The sequence below is a fragment of the Desmodus rotundus genome, chromosome 12 (assembly GCF_022682495.2).
Source record: "Desmodus rotundus isolate HL8 chromosome 12, HLdesRot8A.1, whole genome shotgun sequence".
Lineage (NCBI taxonomy): Eukaryota > Metazoa > Chordata > Mammalia > Chiroptera > Phyllostomidae > Desmodus > Desmodus rotundus.
In genome coordinates this window covers 15,088,143-15,106,295 of record NC_071398.1, presented here as the reverse complement: position 1 = coordinate 15,106,295, position 18,153 = coordinate 15,088,143, and the positions used below count along the sequence as shown (strand labels likewise).

The window sequence follows — 18,153 nt, the reverse complement described above, 5'->3', positions numbered from 1 at the left end:
GTGCTGGAGGCTGGCTGTTCTGGGCACTTGCCTTTGAGCAAAGCTATCTATTAAGCAGGTGGTACAGGATCTGAACTACCCTCTTCTTGGTTTGGTACTTGTGGGGCACCCTGGGTGTTATCCTAACCCTTCTGGGGATAAAATAGGCCCCTATCCCTCAAAACCTTTGCTCAGAGGGCCTGGATCTGATAGGCCGTTTTTGGCAAGGCCTCTCCATGTTCAGTGGGATTCTGGGTCATATGTCCTGTTACTAGGGCCCTGACCCTACCCAGTGTAGAGGTCACAGGAGGTGTCAGAACTGACTACAGAGGCTTCAGGGCAAGGGAAGCTTCAGGCCAGACCGGAACTTTCCCTGTCTGCAGCTCACTTTCCCAAGACCAGGTGGGCTGGGGAGGGGAGCACTGTGCCCTACTGGGCTTCTGAGAGAAGCCAGCTCAGAGTGCTGCTTCAGCAGTCTTCTCCTCGCAATAGGCATTGCTGAGTTGGGGTAGAGGTGGGAGGGTGAGACATGAGAGAGCCAATTGGGCAAGGTAGTTATTGATGCCCAGCCAACTATTAAACTAATTAAAACAATTTAAACTGTTAAGAAAACTTTTGTGGTTTTATTGTATCATGAGGCATTGAAACATCTGAACAAATCAATATCTGGGCGGTGAGGCAGCTGCTTTCTCCTTCACTTCTTTGGGTTACTAGAGCAACTTGTCAGTAGATTAAAAAAAAAAAAAAAAAAAGACAACCTTTTGCATTACTTAAGTCTTTCCAAGGCATGCGCTGGTACAACACAAACTTCTCCTGTCAGATGTAACTAGTCTAGTGTCCAAACATCATGCACAAAACCTAGGTAGCAGCAGCGCACTGCGCCCACTCCCACCGCGGCCCTGCTCATTTGTGTATGATATTTGGAGCATCTGGAGGAGTGTGAATAGTATCGGGAAGAGAGGGAGGAGGAAACAGCATGAGTGCCTGGCTGGGAGGAGGTCAGCCGAAGTTGTGCAGGGCAAGCCTGAACATGTCATTGGTGCAAACCCAAGCATCGTTGATGTTCTTTAATAGGAACATCTGGTGGAACCCCATGATAGGGTCTTCATCGGCCTGTAAGGAGAGAAACATGATTCAGTAAGGGGGCCAGGAAACAGGAAGGGAGTTCGGTGGTGGGGTAATAGGGCAAAAATGCTGACTTTGGGATCAGGCTCTGTCATCTTGGACTCAAATCCCAGTAGAGACAAGGGATACTTGTGAATGCGAACTGATTAATGTATGAAACACTACACTGGGCACACAGGGGCCTACAGACAGCAGTGTACACTGCAGAACAATTCACTGGTTAGATATGGCTGAAGAGCAGAGAACATACCTGCCTCTAAGCCGGTGCCTCTGGGCACAAGTGACCAATTTGAAAGAGTTCTGCATGCTCATCTTATAACTTACAGTACCTAAAAACTAAGCACTCTTTTATTCCTTATCCAAAGATATGGGTTTGTTGGGTTTTTTTTAAATTGATTTTAGAGAGGGAGAAACATTGATGTGAGAGAGAAACGTTGATTGGTTGCCTCCCCTACGCATCCTGATGGGGACTGAACCCGCAACCTAGGTTGCTCCACAATGGCAACCTTCCCGACAAGGAATCAAACCCACAACCTTTTGGTATATGGGACAATGCTTCAACTAACTGAGCCACCCAGCCAGGGCAAAAACTAAACACTCTTTGTGTGTGATTGTGCCAGTTAATCCAATCAAGAGAAGCGATTGCTAAATGCCGACTGTGGCCAAACATGTAAGAAATGGCTCAAAACCCAGTTCACACTGTGATCACAGCTCTGCAGGGGAAACACACGAGCCTTGTCATCAGGTGATCCACTGAAAATAGAAAAGCAAGAGACCTCCAGCCAAACTGCAGACCAGGATGGGGTAGGAGCTGTCTCTTAATATCACTGGTTTTTTCTGGGAATTATTATCAGCAAGGAGGCAAATTAGTCTTTGGAGGACTCAGAGTTGGGACAGAAACAGAAGAACCTGAAGCCATGTGGGAAAGTAGGTTCTGAGCCCCATGGACAGACCTCCTTACTCCCAAGGGCCCATCTGAGTATAGATATAGACTCCAAGCAAGGCATCGTGGACAGGCAGGAGACACTGACAGGGAGTCCAGGCCACAAGTAAGGTTCCTCTGAGTCCACCGCACAGCCTTGAGGACTCCCTTGTATTAGACTAAGAAAGCCCTGCCTGGCCTAGGGAGAAGGCCCGCTAGTCTGAGCCCTACAGGGACACATCCCAGGAGGCTGGGACATTGTCATGGAGCAGCTAATTGTTCTGCTTTGGGGAGGAGAGGCTTTCTGGAAAACAAAAATTTGTCTTCAGTCTGCTGAAGCACAACAGGTAGGAGCTCGTGGGAGAATTCATTGGCGGGGGGCAGGGGAGGACAGAGGTGCTGAGGGGTCACAGAAAGCCTTTGAAGATGACGGGTCTTGAGAAGGGGAAAGGAAAAGTGTGGAGAGAAGCAGGAGTTCTGGGGACTTGCTCTGCTCAGCAGCCAGCTCAGGGAGTGGCAGCGTGGGCTCCGGGCGGCTGGCATGTTCAGGCTCAATGCCTACAGAAGGCTCACCTGCACCTTGGGGTAGCACCACAGCCTCATCTTGCTCCTACACCTTTTGTCCCTTTTCCAAAAAGGCTCTGAACCAGTGCTCTCTGCTAGAACTCTCCTCAGTAACAGAAATGTTCTAGGTCTGTGCTATCCAATAGGCAGCCCCAAGTGACTGAGCACTTGGAAGAAATATGGCTAGTATAAACGAGGAACTACATTTCCTTTCATTTTAATTAATGTAATTTAAAAATTACCATGTGTAGCTGGTTGCTATTATATTGAACTACAGCTCTAGATAGTCACTTGGGTGTCCCTTGATAAGCAGGTCAACACAGGGATGGCAGGGGCACAGGGCTGCCCTCTGCCTGCCCCCTTCTCCCTAGCAGCACTATTACCTTAAGCTGGCCCACAACCATGCTGATGATGCAGCTGTCTGGCGTGGGCTGATGGTCCTGCGCCGTGATGCTGTGCTGGATTTTCTGGAACGGAAGGCTCTGCAAGAGAAAGAGTGGGTGGTGGGCTGCAGCCAGCAGGGAAGGAGCTGCCTGCAGCCCCGCCCTGGCCCTTACTCACAGACAACTTCTCCACAATGGCAGCTTTCCCCTGGAATTGCTGTCCTTCCCACGTAAGGCATGATGCGTCAATCTGAAAGCCAGGAAACTTGGGGTCAGGGCCTGAGCACACCAAAAATATCTCTGAGGTCCTGAAAGACCCCTAAAAAGCATCTTTCTTGGGGAAATGAGCCCATGCCTTGATTTCCCTGTTTGTAAAGGAGGGAACTAAGGATAGCTTCCAAACTTTACAATATAAACAATTTCTTTAATTATACCCCATCGTCCCAGAGCTCAGGCTCTGAAAAATTAATATAATATAAACTTATTAAGTAAGTGCAATTCCCAGTTTTTATTCAAGAAGTCATATAGGCTCGGCTGGTGTGGCCAGTGAATTGAATGCCAACCTGTGAACTGAACCAAAAGGTCACCAGTTGCATCCCCAGTCAGGGCACAGGCCTGGGTTGTGGGCCAGGTCCCCAGCTGGCAGCGTGAGAGAAGCAACCGATTGATGTTTCTCTCACGCTGATGTTTCTCCTCCTCTTCCTCCCTCCCTTCCCCTCTCTCTAAAAACAAATAAATAAAATACTTAAAAAAAAAAGAAAAAAGAAATCATACGATGAGAGGAGGGGTTTAAATAACACTGAAACACTGTTATGAGCTTAATTGTGTTCTCCCAAATTCACATGAAGTCCTGACCCTCCAGTACTTCCACATGTGACAGTATTTGGAGACAGGGCCTTTAAAAGAAGGGACCAGAGTCAAGTGTGGCCATTAGGCGGCCCCCAGTCCAACAGTACAGGCGTCCCTGTAAGAAGAGCAGATGAGGACACAGACAAGCACTGAGGGGAAGGCCACGTGCAGACGCTGGATGGTGACGGCCATTTAAGAGCCAAGAAGAGATGCCTCAGGAGAAACCAACTCTGCTGATGCCTCGATCTCAGAGTGGTAGCCTCCAGACCTGTGAGAAAATAAATCTTTAAGGAAAAGAAAAAGTCATATGACCTCTGATATGCATGAGCCCAGGGCTGGCCATATGTGGCCAAGGCTCAGCTAAAGCCATCCAGCTGTGTGGTCAGTCGGCAGCAGTCCCAGAGCAGTCATCAGAAACAACTTGGGAACAGGCTGTGTTCGTCACTGTCTATCCAGCCTAGGCAGAGTTCCACTGAGGCCCTTTCCATGGGCGCTCCTGTTGGGTCAGGGAGAGATGGAAGCTGACAAGGCCTTCCAATGCAACCCGCCACCTTTGCCCCTCTCCTCCAGATCTTCCCTGCCACAGCTGCCAGGGGCAGACCTCGAAAGTGCCTCTGCTACTCATCAACTGTGACATAGGCAAGTTACTTACTTTTATGAGTCTCAGTTTCCTGATATGCAAAGGGAACATGAGTTGAGGATTATATAAAATGACATACACAAAGTGTTCTTTTAGAACTTCGCCAACTCTCTTCTCTGGGGTAGGCCTGCTTTAACTGACATTAAGAATCAACAAGACTCTGGCTGGCTCAGTGGACTGAGTGCCAGCCTGCGAACCAAAGGGTCACTGGTTCGATTCCCAGTCAGGGCACTTTCCCGATTTGCAGGCTAGGTCCCCGGTTGGGGGCATGCGAGAGGCAACCACACATTTATATTTCCCTCCCTTCCCCTCTTTGAAAATAAATACATAAAATATTTAAAAAAAAAAAAAAAAAAAAAAAGCAACAAGGTGCTCTAACTGGTGTGGCTCAGTGGATTGGGTGCCAGCCTGCAAACCAAAGGGTTGCTAGTTCACTTCCTGCACTTCCTGGGCAGGGCACATGCTTGGGTTGAGGCCAAGTTCCTGGTTGAGGAGATGTGAGAGGCAACAAATCAGTGTTTCTCTCCCTCTCTTTCTCCTTCCCTTCCCCTCTCTCTAAAAATTAAATCTTAAAAAAAAAAAAAAAAAAAAAAAAAAAAAAAAAAAAAAAAAGCAGCAGCAGCAATGAGGCAAAAGTGCCAGGATCCCAGAGTCAAATCAGTTCAAGTTTTAAAAATTCTCAATCTGCCCTGGCTGGATATGCCAGGGTTGGGGGTTCAATCCCTGGTCAGGGTATATACAAGAAACAAAAACAAGCCCTGGCTGGTGTGGCTCAGTGGATTGAACACTGGCCTGCAAACCAAAAGAAACAAAAACAGAACAAAATTCTCGACCTGTGATAGTGACAATCAAATAGCACTTGTGCTGGATTTGGCCCTCTGCCTGCAGAGGAGTTTCTCAAAGGTATACTAGCCTCTCTGGGTTAACCCTATTTGTTCCCCATGAGTGCCAAGGGGCCTTTGGCCCCCCCAGAAGAAGCCAGACCTGGGGTCTCCAGGAGAGTGCAGCTTTGCAGTGATGATGGGCATGAGCTGCCTCCAGAGGGCACTATGAGGCCTGGCCTCTGCCTGTTGCTTCCCAATCTAGAACACGGGCACATCCAGAATCATGGATGGCCATCCCAGAACACGCTGCTACTCTTGTGGAACATGACAGAAGGAAATGTGTGAATCAGCCAGCTGGGCCAGACCTCAAGACCCCTGTCCCATGGACAGCTCAGATAGAAAGATGCAACCAAATTCAGTGAGGGCTGCCAGAACGTGTGAACTGGATGAAGTGGCCCAACACCAAACTTATCCCCTAGAGTCCCATTCTGGTCCCAGAGCTGGAGACTTACGTAAATTGCGCCTAGTTGGGTTCTGTCGTTATCAAATAACTGGTAGTAATGTTGAATGAAGCTGGATCCAATCTGCTCCCAAATTGGCTTGTCTCCCATTCTGGAGCGTCACCCGGCCTCGTTGAGACCTGCAAGACCAGAGAGACAGGGAGGGGAAGCGTTGGTACTGTGGGAGGAGGAGGTAGCCAGCTGCTGTCTCTTCACTGATCCCCACCCCTCCATGGTCTTCTTGAGCAGGAAGTCCTTTGCTGAGGTCTGTTCACACAGGGAACATGGAGAGGCCTCAGGCAATTGGTAGAGACCTCTCCCAACACAGACCAGTGCAGGAAGCCCAGAGGTGGACCAGACTCAGCCCCTCCTTTGAGGAGCCCTGGCTGATGAGACAGGTGCCAGGGTCGTGGAGCACACATGATGGGTACAGAAGGGGGACCCAGGACTCTGGGAGGTCAGAGCAGGTCTCTCAATGCCCAGTAATGGGGTAGATCTTTAAGGAGGAGCTAAGCACTCTCCCCATAGCTTTTCATTCAATTTTCTCAATGACCTGCGAGCCAAGAGTTGTTGCTATTCTTCCCACCCTGCAGGCCAGCAATTACTGGTATCTATGTGTAAATTATCTTCTATGATGGAGGGGACTCAAAAAAAACCTGGAGTTATCTTCTGGAGGGTGGGCCCCTTGTAGTATAGGCTTCCCCAGCGAGGTGAGTGTTGTAGGAACCCATCTGTATCAGTGTACCATCTGGCTTTGTTGTGAGAGGCTGCATTCAGCTTCAGTGAAAGACTCTTTCAATGTGTTTGCCTATTTCATGATGGGTGATTTATGAGCGCACCTGCCCACACTGTGGTGAGTATTCAGCAGTTTTTCACCAAAACCGGCATGACCCCTGTGCTCCACCCTCCCTATTCACCCGATCTCACCCTGAGCAATGTTTTTTGGTTTCCCCAGGTGAAAAAAAAATCCTCAAAGGTAAGCAAAAAACAGCAGAAACACTAAAAAGCATCAAAATCAATGAGTTCAAAAACTATTGTGAGCAGTGGAAAAAATGGCTCAATAGGTGTATAGCACCAAATGGGCAGTACTTTGAAGGTGACTGAAGTTTAAACATGTAAGACTACATACACAATAATTTATAAGTAGATTCCGGGGGTTTTCAGTCCCCCTGTATTATAGCCCTCAGGCTCTGTCCTTGCCCTGCTGGGACTCAGCGCTCAGTGCCTCAGTGCCGCCCCAGTGCTTTTTGGCAGGTAGAGGAAGACCAGTGAAAGTAGGGGCAGATGGCTCCTCAGGGCCCCATGTGCTACAAAAACAGCAAAGGACACCCCCCTCCCTGTAGTCTTAAGGGGGCAGTTTACATTTTTGAGGCCAGTAACGCCTGGCCCCTTCTGGAGCATTTCTTCATTGATGGGGGTGCCCCTACCCTCTTCAGAGACAGGGACAAGTTCAGGGGATCACAAAATAATAGATGAGAGATGTGGGGAGGGGCTATGAGGGGAAAACATTTAATCTCTTCACATCCCACATCCCTTAGCACTGCTTCTGCTGGGAGGGGTTGTCCCGCTACAATTTCCGAGGGGAAGGGGAAGCCCCACTCCTGGCTACAGACACCACAGACCCAACCAAGGGTGCCAGATGAGGGAATCACTCTGGTGGTGTTAGACCCCTCCCGGAGAGGAAGTCCAAATCCCACTGTGGGATCTGTGACAACAGACCCATGCGCTGTCCTGTAGTTTCTGGACTTTAGAGGGGCCCGGCCCTCTCTCCTGATGATGGGACTCTGAAACAGCCGTGAGGAGGTGGGCTCGACCCTGGCAGACAACCAGCAACAGTGGTAGGAGGTGGTTGTGAAGCCTCACTAAGGGACCCTGGTCAAGCCTTCAGCTCAGTATGGTAAGTGCTAGTTCACTCCAGTCCCTGTGACCTCACCCAAGGCCAAAGGAGCCAGTGGGGAGGGACAGTAGCCCATCCCCAATCCAGCCAATCTTCTACCCTGTGACTAATAACTCCAGCCAATGAGGGGCCAGGAAGCTTAGCCAGCTTTATTTTAGGTCTCCTAGGAGGTGGTGGCACTAAAAATAGCAGCTCAGTGCTGGGATGACTAAGAAATGTCCAGGAAAGTCTAAAATAAGCAGAGGAGAGAACGTAGACTGGGCCACGCCTATTACACAGGAACACAAGGTATGTCCCAGTTCACACTCTGCCAAGAAACAAATCAACAAATGGGAAAGGCGTAGGACCAACAGCTAGTCTCAGCTGGGTTGTCGTGGTTGCATTTCCAAGGGATACCCACACAGACTTGGATTCCTTGAGGCAGGGCACAGCCCCACCGATGCCTGCCCCTTCCACCCTGGCGTTCACTATGCCTAGCTCATTTGCTGCAGCCCAGCCCCACCGCATCTCACCCGCAGATGCCTTGCACCCAGCCCCTGAGGGCCCTGGGGCAGGGGGGTAGCTGAAGGAACGGATGAGGGCCATCCCTCCTCCTGTGCGCAGCAAGGCTGGGCAGCCCTCAGAGAAGGTCTTAGAGAAAGAGTGCGCTAATCAGAAGAAATAGCACAAGCAATAATCTGGGAAAAGGAAAAGAGATAAGGGCAGGAAATTGGGAAGCCAGAGCTGGAGGGCAAGAGGAACTAAGGTTAGAAGCTGATCCAAAGACAACGGCTAACTTGTGGTGGGTTGGTGAGGCAGAGGAAGTGTGTGGGTGTGTGTGTTTTTTTCAATATTGTTCTAAATGATGCGATAACTTGCTAATACAGAAACTACTCAGCAGAAGTAGTGGTGGAGTGAAGAGGGTGGAGGAACAAAGGGACAGAAGAACCCTTCGGTCTGGTGGGGCAGGGCAGGACTGGGTGAACTTTCCAGAGGAGCTCGATAGCTCAGGGTGTCCCAGAAAGTGTGAGAAGGAACCCTCAAAACTATGTGGATTGCCCTGGCTGGTGTGGCTCAGTGGACTGAGCGTCACCCTGCAAACCAAAAGGTCGCTGATTTGGTTTCCAGTCAGGGCACATGCCCAGGTTGTGGGCCAGGTCCCCAGTTGGGGGCATGCAGGAGGCAACCAGTCAATTTTTCTTTCCTTCTCTTTCTCCCTCCTTTCTCCCTCTCTAAAAATAAATCAATAAAATCTTTAAAAACAAACAAACAAAAAAACTATGTGGATTGAAACCGTTGCTTTAAAAATGCCAAGCAGGGATCCCAAAGCCAATATCAATGTCATTGGAAGTCTGCTTGACCTTGATTTATTTCCATGTAATGATTATAACAGCCATATGGTCAGATTCCACTGTCATCCTGCTTAACAGGTGGGAAAACAGGTTCAGCAATGTGGGTTGCCTTGTTCCAAGTTCATCCAGTAGATCAGTGCTGCCACTGGGTCCTCTGGTTGAGGCCCGTGCTTTCTTTCCACTACCTTTGCACCCCTGAGCTCTAAACCACAAAGCTGGCCATGTCCTTCCCCTACAGCACCACCTTTGCCTTTGGGTTAAAGGCCAAACCCCACAGGTGGCCAACCATACCTGTCCCTGCCTCTCCAGCCATCCTCTCCTACCTCAATCCAGCTCCACACCAGAACTAACCAAGTGCCTGTGAACCTGTAAACAAAACACCAAGGCGCGGAGGCGGCCTCCCAGCAGATTGGGGACCGTCCTTCATGATGGTCCTCCTAGAGCTCTTCCACTGACCACGCTTTTCCTGCTTCACCCCAGCAGTCCGCAGGCTGACTGAAGTCAGGCTCCTCGAGGAGCCCAAATGACCTCGATGGCCTCTCAGCCACTGAGCATCAGCCGCCACTGACCCTTAGGCCTGTGGGTTCAAAGACCCTCTAAGAATATCTCAAAAACGGTGGCCCTCTCCCAATAAATTTGCAGTGGCAGGATGCCCCAGCCTCGTGAATAATTTGAGGTTGTCTACACTCTGAGGTTCAGTCACAGACCCCAGGTTAAAACCACTAGCCCAGGAGATGCCTTTTGGCAACAGAAGAACTTCATTTTTTATCCTGAAATTCGGGGTGTTTCCAGTGACAAAACTTGGAATAGCAGTGTCCAGCTGATAACAGCTCATTTTCACTAATGCACATTAGGTATAAAAGTGTGCTAAGGGCTTTACATGCATTGCATTTGTCCCTGACACCCTGCAAAATGCGGCTCAGCGACGTTAGCTAACTTTAACTTACTCAAGGCCACTAACCTAATAGGTGGTGGAATTGGATGGAAGCAGTGGACTCCATAGCCAAGACTCCCAGCAACAACTGGTCTGAAGATAAAAATGAAGAGAAACAAAGCACACAGAACAGCGCAAAGAGCTGGGGCCCTGTTCTCTTGGCTCCTTGGCTTTCTCAGACAGGGCAGGACAGGCCTGAACCAGGACTGCTGCCTCCAAAGAAAGACACCAGGCAGACTTCCACACTCAACAATAGGCGTTTTCATGGGAGATGATCTCACCTTTCCCCCAAACCTTCAAAGTCACAACTCTGTTCCACTATGTCAGCAAAGCAAAGAGATCTTGGCCTAGCTGAACCTGGCAGGGACTGGGGCAGGAGAGGGAGAGGGAAGAAGACGTCACTACCTCCAGACTGGTACACAGAAATATGCTCACATGTTTAGGGACCCATTACTGAGGCCACTGGATTGTCAGCAGATGTGCCAAGTTCATACTGGGGTCCTTGATATTGAGACCAGTGGTGGCCATTAGCTTCACATCTACTTTCTGCCATGCCCCAAACAGCCCTGAAGCATACAGGCTGGGAAGAACTGCTCCAACAGGTGGGACTGGCAGCCAGCCTTGGCTTAAACCTCCAGGGCCCGGGGCACACACGTGTATTACAGGGAAAGAAGGGAAACGCAGTGTGCTGCCTGCCACCAGATAGGAGAATGCAGGGTGCCTGCTCTTCAGGAACACACTGCCTGTCTGACTTCCCTGTGAGGGTGCTGCGGATCCTGTCCTGTGACCCTCAGTGACTTTCCTTCCCATTCCCCACTGACGAAGTCTGAACCACTTACCCTGACTTCCAGGCCTTGAGGGACCTGCCCTCTGGGCCATCCAGCCTTGTCTCCTGCCAGCGACCCTCCCCACCCCTTCCTCTACAGATGCTCTGTGTTTTCTCCTTCCGGACCATGCTGAGCCTGTTCTCACCCTAGGGCTCTGCAACTGTCGATCCCTCTACCTGCCCCCTCTTCTTCTCCCTAAGTCTTCATGCGCCTGGCTCCCTGTACCCTATGTGTCAGCTCAAATGCCACCTCTTCATAGATACCTTCCCTGACCACCCAGTCTCAAATAGCTGCCCAAGTACTCACTTCACCATCAGGTATTATTTTCTGTCTTTCTTTTAAAATCTCCACCCAAGGATATGCTTATTAATTTTAGAGGGAGGAAGGGAAGAGGAGGGGAGGAGAGAGAAACAGGAATCGGTCGCCTCCTGTACACTCCAACTGGGATCAAACCCGCAACCTAGGTATGCACCCTGACCTGGGGATCCAGCTTGCAACCTTTTGGTGTATGGGACGACATTCTAATTGAGACATCCAGCCAGGGCATCGTTTATTTTTTTGGAATTTGTCACTGCATGAGACTGTCACACTTACAGGGTGCAGGAAAAGCAGATTTACAGTTGTTTGTACAGAAAATAGTAATACAAACATAAACTGTTCTGTATACTCACAACTGTAAACCTACTTTTGCCCAACCCTGTTTATGGCCTGTCTCTGACCAGGGCATCCCTGCTCCCATGGTGCCCAGCTCAGCTCAATAACCATTTGAGTGAGTCCACGAATGGGCAGGGCTGAGGCCTGACTTCTTCTCTGGAGGACTAGTAGTTCTGGGCAAACCCTGCTCAATTTAAGTGACCAAGTGACCCATTTCCCTTCCACCTACGTCTTCTGTCCAAGTTGTCAGGAAACAACTCCATCGTCCACCCAACTGTCCGTCTATCTGTCTGTCTGAGGCAAGTAGCAAGTGGGGCTTGGCACGAAACCCCTCCCAAGGTCCCGGTCGGTCACTTGAGGGACAGCTGTGGCTGAACAGCAGGCACAACTCCACACCCAAAGGCCTTATCTCTACCCTGCTCCCCCTCTTCTCCTTTGTGGTATCTCATCAGTAATTGTGGGGACATTAGGGGTAGGCAACTGAGGGTATAAAGCAGGACTCAGCTGTAAGGAGTCGCTGTCAGGTCCTAGGTGAATGCTAGGTAGAGAGGTAGGAAGAAGCCTCGATCTAGGAGCAACTGCCTTGTCACCACTCCTCGGCCTGAAGTCTAGAGAGCAATCAGCCAAGGTCTGATGCCTGAATGGCTGGCCAGGACAGAACCCTTTCTAGGGCAGACCCCCGAGGCTGAGGTGCCTCCAGCACCCTGATGGCCTTTCCCACTCTGCCTAGGGAGGGCTCCTTGGGGCTGCCCTGGCTGGCCCAGAAGCTAAATTCTGAGACCCACATTCTGGTCTCCGCTCTGTACTCTCCCTGGGTAGCCTCCCTTTCCCAGGTGGCTCAGAGATCTCTGGGGCCCAGCCAGCTCCCATCTATGAACTTGCTGGTTAGGTACACACAGACTTGGCTCCCCCAACGTGGTCTGAAGCCCTTAAGTGACCACTGCCATCCTCTGCTGCCACCACCATGCCCGGCCAATAGCACTGTGACACTCTGTGACTGAGACGAGCAGGGTAATAAAGGGACAGGCGAGACGCGGAGTTCCCGCAGTGGAGGGGGATGCCTCCTGTTAGCCAAGCAGTTATGTTCCTTTCTTTCCTTTTCCTTAAAGATTTTATTTATTTTTTAGAGAGAAGGGAAGGGAGGGAGAAAGAGAGGGAGAGAAACAACCACTGGCTGCCTTTTGCACGCCCCCAACCAGGGACCTGGGCCACAACCCAGGCACGTGGCCTGACTGGGAATAGAACTGACGACGTTCAGTTCGCAGGCCGGTGCCCAACCCACCGAGCCATGCTGGGCCAGTTGTGTGTGTCTCACTGTCTGAGCCCCACGACCCTGTGGAGCAGGTATGATTATTATCACTTTGTGGACAAGGAAACCAAGAGGTTAAGAAAAAATTCAAGGCTATACAAGGCCACTGGCATAGCCAGCATTAAAATGTCCACAAAATTGGCTTGGACTGGAACAGCTGAGAGCCAACGTCAAATAGCAAGAAGCATATAGGTGGCAAAATGAGGTGGTGAAGGACGAGCCCAGACCTTTTCTTCTGTGAAATACGCAAGCTCCAGGACCCTCAGCACACAAAGCCCCTGCGTCCATGCTTGGCTGGTCAAAGCAGTTTTATACCACAGGGCAAACAGAACTTGCATTCTCCTGAACCCGAATCTGCCTCTGCAAGTGGAACTGCTGTCTCTACACACACTTCTGGGGGGAAGCAGTTTCCGCCCAGAGGCTCTGATGGCCTATCTGAGGCTTGGTGGAAGAAACATTCCAGAATTCCCCATTTACCAGGCAAATAGGCCTCAATTCCCAAGCACCTTAGAAACACCCCTCCCTCAGGGGGTTTTTCTTCAGGCAGCCCCCTCCCCGGCCTGAGCTTAGGGAGCTGGTACAGAGCAGGCACCAGCAACAAGTAAGGAGTAAGGCCCAGGGCAGTCACAGCAAGTTTCCCAATAGCCAGTGATGGGAGCCCTGGGGCTAGCATGCAGGGACACCCCTGGGCCTTTTCTGTCTCTCTTCCCCGGGCCACTAAGACACTCTCCTAGTCACAGCCAGACCTGAACAAGGGGTTCTTTCCAGGAAGACACGTTCCAGCTGACAGCGTGAGGAAAGGGAAGGCGTCAGGGTGCTGATCAGAGTGTCACACAGGCCTGGACATGCCGCCGCTTCCCTCAGGGAGGGAGTTGAGAGCTCCTGCCACAACCGTCACAGCAAGAGAATCACAGAATCTCAATGCTGGGAAAGCGGCAGCCCACGCATGCAGAATCAATTTGAAACACACGAACATCCTCAATGGCCCACCAGAAAAAAATTAACAAGAAAAAAAAGCCCATGAGGAGATTCAGCTAAACTCCAGCCCACAGAAATTCCGCCCACCTTTCATTTCAATGTCCACCCCGTGGAAAACTTTTCAGACGCACCCCTCTCTCTCCGAAAGGACTATTCTCTTTCATCCTGGGGAGGTTGGCTCTGTGTTTCACTCTGGGAAGATATCCTGATAGGTACCCCTCCAGGAGCACTGGGCACCTGAATAAAAGTGACCTGAGAGGGCCCTGGCTGGTGTGGCTCAGTGGACTGATGGCCTGCTAACTGAAAGGTCACCAGTTCGATTCCCGGTCAAGGCATATGTCTGGGTTGCAGGCCAGGTCCCCAGTTGGGGGTGTGCGAGAGGCTCTTTAGTAATAGCATAATCAGTAAAATATAATTTTAAAAAAGTAAAATGAACAGTCCTAGAGACCTCCAGGATACCATCAGAATACCAGCATACACATGTAGGGAGTCCCAGATGGGGAGGATTGAGAGAATGAGATAGAAAGAATAATTAAAGGAATAGCCAAAATCTCCTCAAATTTATTGATCAATGCACTCCAATAGGATAAAGTCAAAGAGATTGACAACTAGACACCAAAGGGTCAAACTACCAAAAGACAGAGGAAATCTTGATTTTTAAAAAAAAGTGACCTGAGAAGCTCTTGGTTAAAGGGGCAGAAGCCACAAATTCAGACTCCAGGCAGGGAATAATAGGAAGGCCATAGACCACAAAATGCTGGTGAGATTCCCAGGCACTGGGAGAATACCCAGCAGAGACCTCTGAAGGATGGAGGAAGAGCAGGCTATAGAAGACAACAGCTAGATTCGACAGCCATAGCGATTTAAGGTAATGACAGCCTCGCTCAAGGGACCCCAGATGTTCTTTGGCCCACCATCTGGAGGTGCACCTTGCTCCGTGTACAGAAGAAGAAAGTTGACTCACCCACAGCTTTTCCCCTTTGGTGCTCTAATCATTCAGAAGTCCCCTCTTCTGTGCAGAGCCAAGAGCCGGTCGCTGTAGGTCCTTTCAACTTAGCGATCAGCACAGAACAGCAACTTTTCCCGTCTCCCCTACGACCACGACCTCCTTTCCCCAGCACCAGGACTGGACAGGATTCATTTTTCTACGTCCAGCCTCAGCCCAGAGCTTGACACACAGAAACGGCCTAAAAAATGGTTGCTGAATAAAACTGATCATTGGTGAGAAAGGAGAAAAAAAAATCATTTCAAGGAATACACTAATGCCTCTGTAGGGAATCCTATAGTTTTTTTTATATAAGGTGCGTTCTGGTTCAAAGATTTGAGAATTCTCCGTCTCTTAAATCATTCACCCCATCCCAACCCACCAAATATAAAGCCAACAGAATAAAGTGAGCCGTGGCTCAGAGTGAAGAGGCGGGCTCCATGTCACTAAAGAACCTAGTTTTGAGCTGGTTGAGGACCCAGTCATCCCCACACCCTGACCCCATGCTTACGTAGCCACATCCCAACTGTCCTGTGCCAGGGCCCACTTTCCAAGTCAGCCTGACAAGAATAGAAGGTGCAGAATGATTTTGGAGAACCTCATGGTTCTTCTCTTATCTCTCAGACTCAAATGGCTTGCCAAGTTCCAGAAAGATCAAGGACTTCTGGGGGCATCCAGAGACCTAGCAATGCCTTGCTGACTCCAGACACAGAAGTTACAGAACTGCAATGAAGAGGGAGGAAATGGAATTTCTCCTACTCCTGTGTAACCTTGGAGAAGGAACAGTATCTTTTTGACCTTGCAGAAAACCCTTGAGATCAAGCCACCCAGGGCCTTGGAATGTGCAAAACTAATCCACAGCCTTAAGCCTAGCTCACCTGAAACCTGTGTCGTGGAAAGAACTAATCCAGATGATCCGGAGGATCCTGAAACTGGTTCTAGTGTTAACGGATCCACCACACCAATCCTGTAGGCGTCCTGTGAGGAGTCCCTCCTTGTTGCCTGCCTCCACTGGCGAATCAGGCCTCTACTGAGCCTGCTGAGTAAATCTGACTTCCATATGCTCAAGTGCTGGGATGTGGATTACAAGGGCTGAGTTCAGAGAATGCTAACCCTTACCTACCCTCCCTAACCAGGGAGAATGACTAGGCAGAGCATTCAACTTCAGGAAAACTTTCAAGGCTAAAAAAACCCAATGACCAGGGTGGGGATTGCTGAGGGGGCGGGGTATAAGGAGACCAAATGGTAATGGGAAAACTATATAATAAAGATTATATATTTTACAGGCTAGTAGGGTGCCAGGGTGGGGGGAGGTAAAAAAAAAAAAGAAAAAAAATATATATATTAAAAAAAACTGCAATGATCAGTAAAAATTACCTGGGGAGATACACAAGCAGGGGGACAGGAGGTGGCAATCCAGAGGTGAAGGCTTTCTGCACCATGGGCCTAACTCAACTCTTTTAAGAGACTTGCTTGCTACCGAGGCCAGGTCTGCAGAAACTTGGCTGCTTTTATATTCCCTGCAAGAGCTGTGGCTCAGAAGCCATACTGGGTCAGAGGAACCAAGGCTTGACAAGCTGTCTCTTCCAAAAATCCCACGGTATTCTCTGGCCTGGTCCCTTGTATCATGACTCAAATGTGCCTTTAGAAAACCTGTCAGATGACTACTCTATGGCTAGATTATGTCATTTCTCCCAAAATTCAATGGGAATGGGGTAGCTAGAGTCATTATTAAGGGCAATTTCCCAAGGCCCAACCAACTTACTACCTGTTCACAGACTACTCCAACTGTAGGGAAATGAACAAGCAAGTGCGGGAAGCCTGACTTCCTGCAGCTTTCGGCTCTAATTCTGCTACCTGGGCTTCAGAGGGCCCCAGAGAGTCTGGATCCGAGTCCCACAGCCCAAATGTGCGTGACCCCAAATGTTGTTCCAGCCCAGCCTCTTGTTTCGAACTGGATTCAGAGATCTCAGAACTGGATGCTACTTCCCTCTCCACTGAATCACACCTTATCATCACCATTCTAATGGAATCACCCTCCTCTGTGGGAGGAAGACAGATGATTCTGGGAAGGGCAAACAGGAGGATTAGGCTGTGCTGGGGTGGTCTAACAATGTGTTGCAGGCTCAGACACCCAACCTCTGGTCCTTGGCTTCCTTCCTCCGTTAACAGGGTCAGCCAACCCACCACAGCTGGGGCCCGGCTCGTCACTGAGAGGCAGAAGGGCGGGGACTGAGCCATCTAGCCTGGAACTGCTTCATCACATCAGGCCAGATCTTCCAAGGCTGGTCGGGGGTAAAGTCCCATGTGGAAACCCCTCCCTTCATGCAGGAGAACTTACACGAGTTCCACAGAGTTGGGAGAGGAGGGTATAGGCTTCGTTCACTCCCAGCGGGCAGACAACCACAGGAACGATCACCTACATCCTAGCCCGGCTATGGTCGGGAACCGGGTAAGAGCCCTAAGCCCGGGCTGAAGCAGGCGGGCGCCCTTACCCAATGCTGACTCTGGAGTGAGCCGGGGGCCCCCGGATCCTTCGCAGGCAGGTAGAAGGACGTAAGGCTGGGGTCGACCCCACTGGCCTGCCTGCAGGGCTTGCGGGACTCGGGCGGGCCGGGTTAGGCCAGACGGGGCGGGGACTGGAGAGCCCCATCCGAATGGTCTGGGCAAGAAAAAAAGGCCGATCCTAGCGCAGTCCGATGCACCCACCATGTGCACGATACGGCCTGGATAGACGTCTGGCCATCTCTCTGTTTCCCCCAGCTGCCGCCTCAAGAGGACCGGCGGGAGGCGGAGTCGCGCGCGACACATGGCCCTGGCCCCGCGCGGCTTAAGGCCGCCGGCGGGGGGAGGGGGGAGGGGAGGGGCCGCCCAGGGACTCGCAGCGAAGGCTCCAGGCGGCCGGGAGAGCGGCTCCTGCGTCCCAGCCCCCGCCCCGGCACTCTACACCCGACACTCACCCGAGGGGCTGGCACGATGGCGGCAGCGGCGGCGGCAACCCAGCGCGGTCTGCGACCGACTGTCCCTTCCCCCCTGCCTTCCCTCGCCACCCCACTGCACTCTGGGAAACGCAGTCCCTCCGCACTCCTTCCTGGCATAGGTCCTCCCCGAGAAAACTACAGTTCCCGGCGTTCTGTGCGCCGAGGCCCAGACACAGCCCTCCGGGCGGGAGGTGAGGCTAAAGTAGGGAGGGAGGCTGCCGGCGCGAGCCCCTGAGAATTGTGGTCTAGCGGAAGCCTCTGGAACACCCGAGGTTGGCGCCAGGCGAGGGTCAGGGCTCTGTTGTCGCCAGGTCCTAGCTGGTTCGGCCCCACCCAGCCTGCGCAGCCTTCTGGGGATGGCCCCGCCTCCGTGGGATCCCAGCCTGGCTGGCCCCAAGCTGGCCCAGCCGCCCCTCCTTGGGCCCCTGGAGTGTTTCCGCTCGCGAAACCCCCTTTTCTTTGATGCTGGGG

General features: G+C 51.1%; 1 protein-coding gene across 6 annotated transcripts; it reads right to left on the bottom strand.

Annotated features, from left to right (window-relative positions):
• Positions 1-582: 582 nt before the first annotated feature.
• Positions 583-17,801, bottom strand: NUTF2 (nuclear transport factor 2). 6 transcript variants are annotated; one of them, XM_053915625.2, is made up of 6 exons: positions 17,662-17,678; positions 14,681-14,927; positions 5,799-5,926; positions 3,152-3,223; positions 2,974-3,072; positions 583-1,092 (listed from the first exon to the last, which is right to left on the bottom strand). In XM_053915625.2, the coding sequence occupies exons 3-6, from the start codon at positions 5,895-5,897 to the stop codon at positions 979-981; spliced, it is 384 nt and encodes a 127-aa protein (XP_053771600.1). In that variant the 5' UTR covers positions 5,898-5,926; positions 14,681-14,927; positions 17,662-17,678; the 3' UTR covers positions 583-978. The 6 variants fall into 6 exon arrangements, with proteins under 6 accessions (XP_053771600.1, XP_024411961.1, XP_053771603.1 ...); XM_024556193.3 differs by lacking the exon at positions 14,681-14,927 and having other exon boundaries at positions 17,662-17,800; XM_053915628.1 differs by lacking the exons at positions 14,681-14,927; positions 17,662-17,678 and adding an exon at positions 17,411-17,431.
• Between the last annotated feature and the right edge of the window lie 352 nt (positions 17,802-18,153).

Excerpts from the sequence above, each read along its gene's own strand:
- NUTF2 (XM_024556193.3), bottom strand. The coding sequence starts at position 5,897 with ATGGGAGACAAGCCAATTTGGGAGCAGATTGGATCCAGCTTCATTCAA. Across the intron at positions 3,224-5,798 it reads CCCAACTAGGCGCAATTTAC|ATTGACGCATCATGCCTTAC; the intron begins GTAAGTCTCCAG and ends CCTGGCTTTCAG. Across the intron at positions 1,093-2,973 it reads TGGTTGTGGGCCAGCTTAAG|GCCGATGAAGACCCTATCAT; the intron begins GTAATAGTGCTG and ends CTCTCCTTACAG.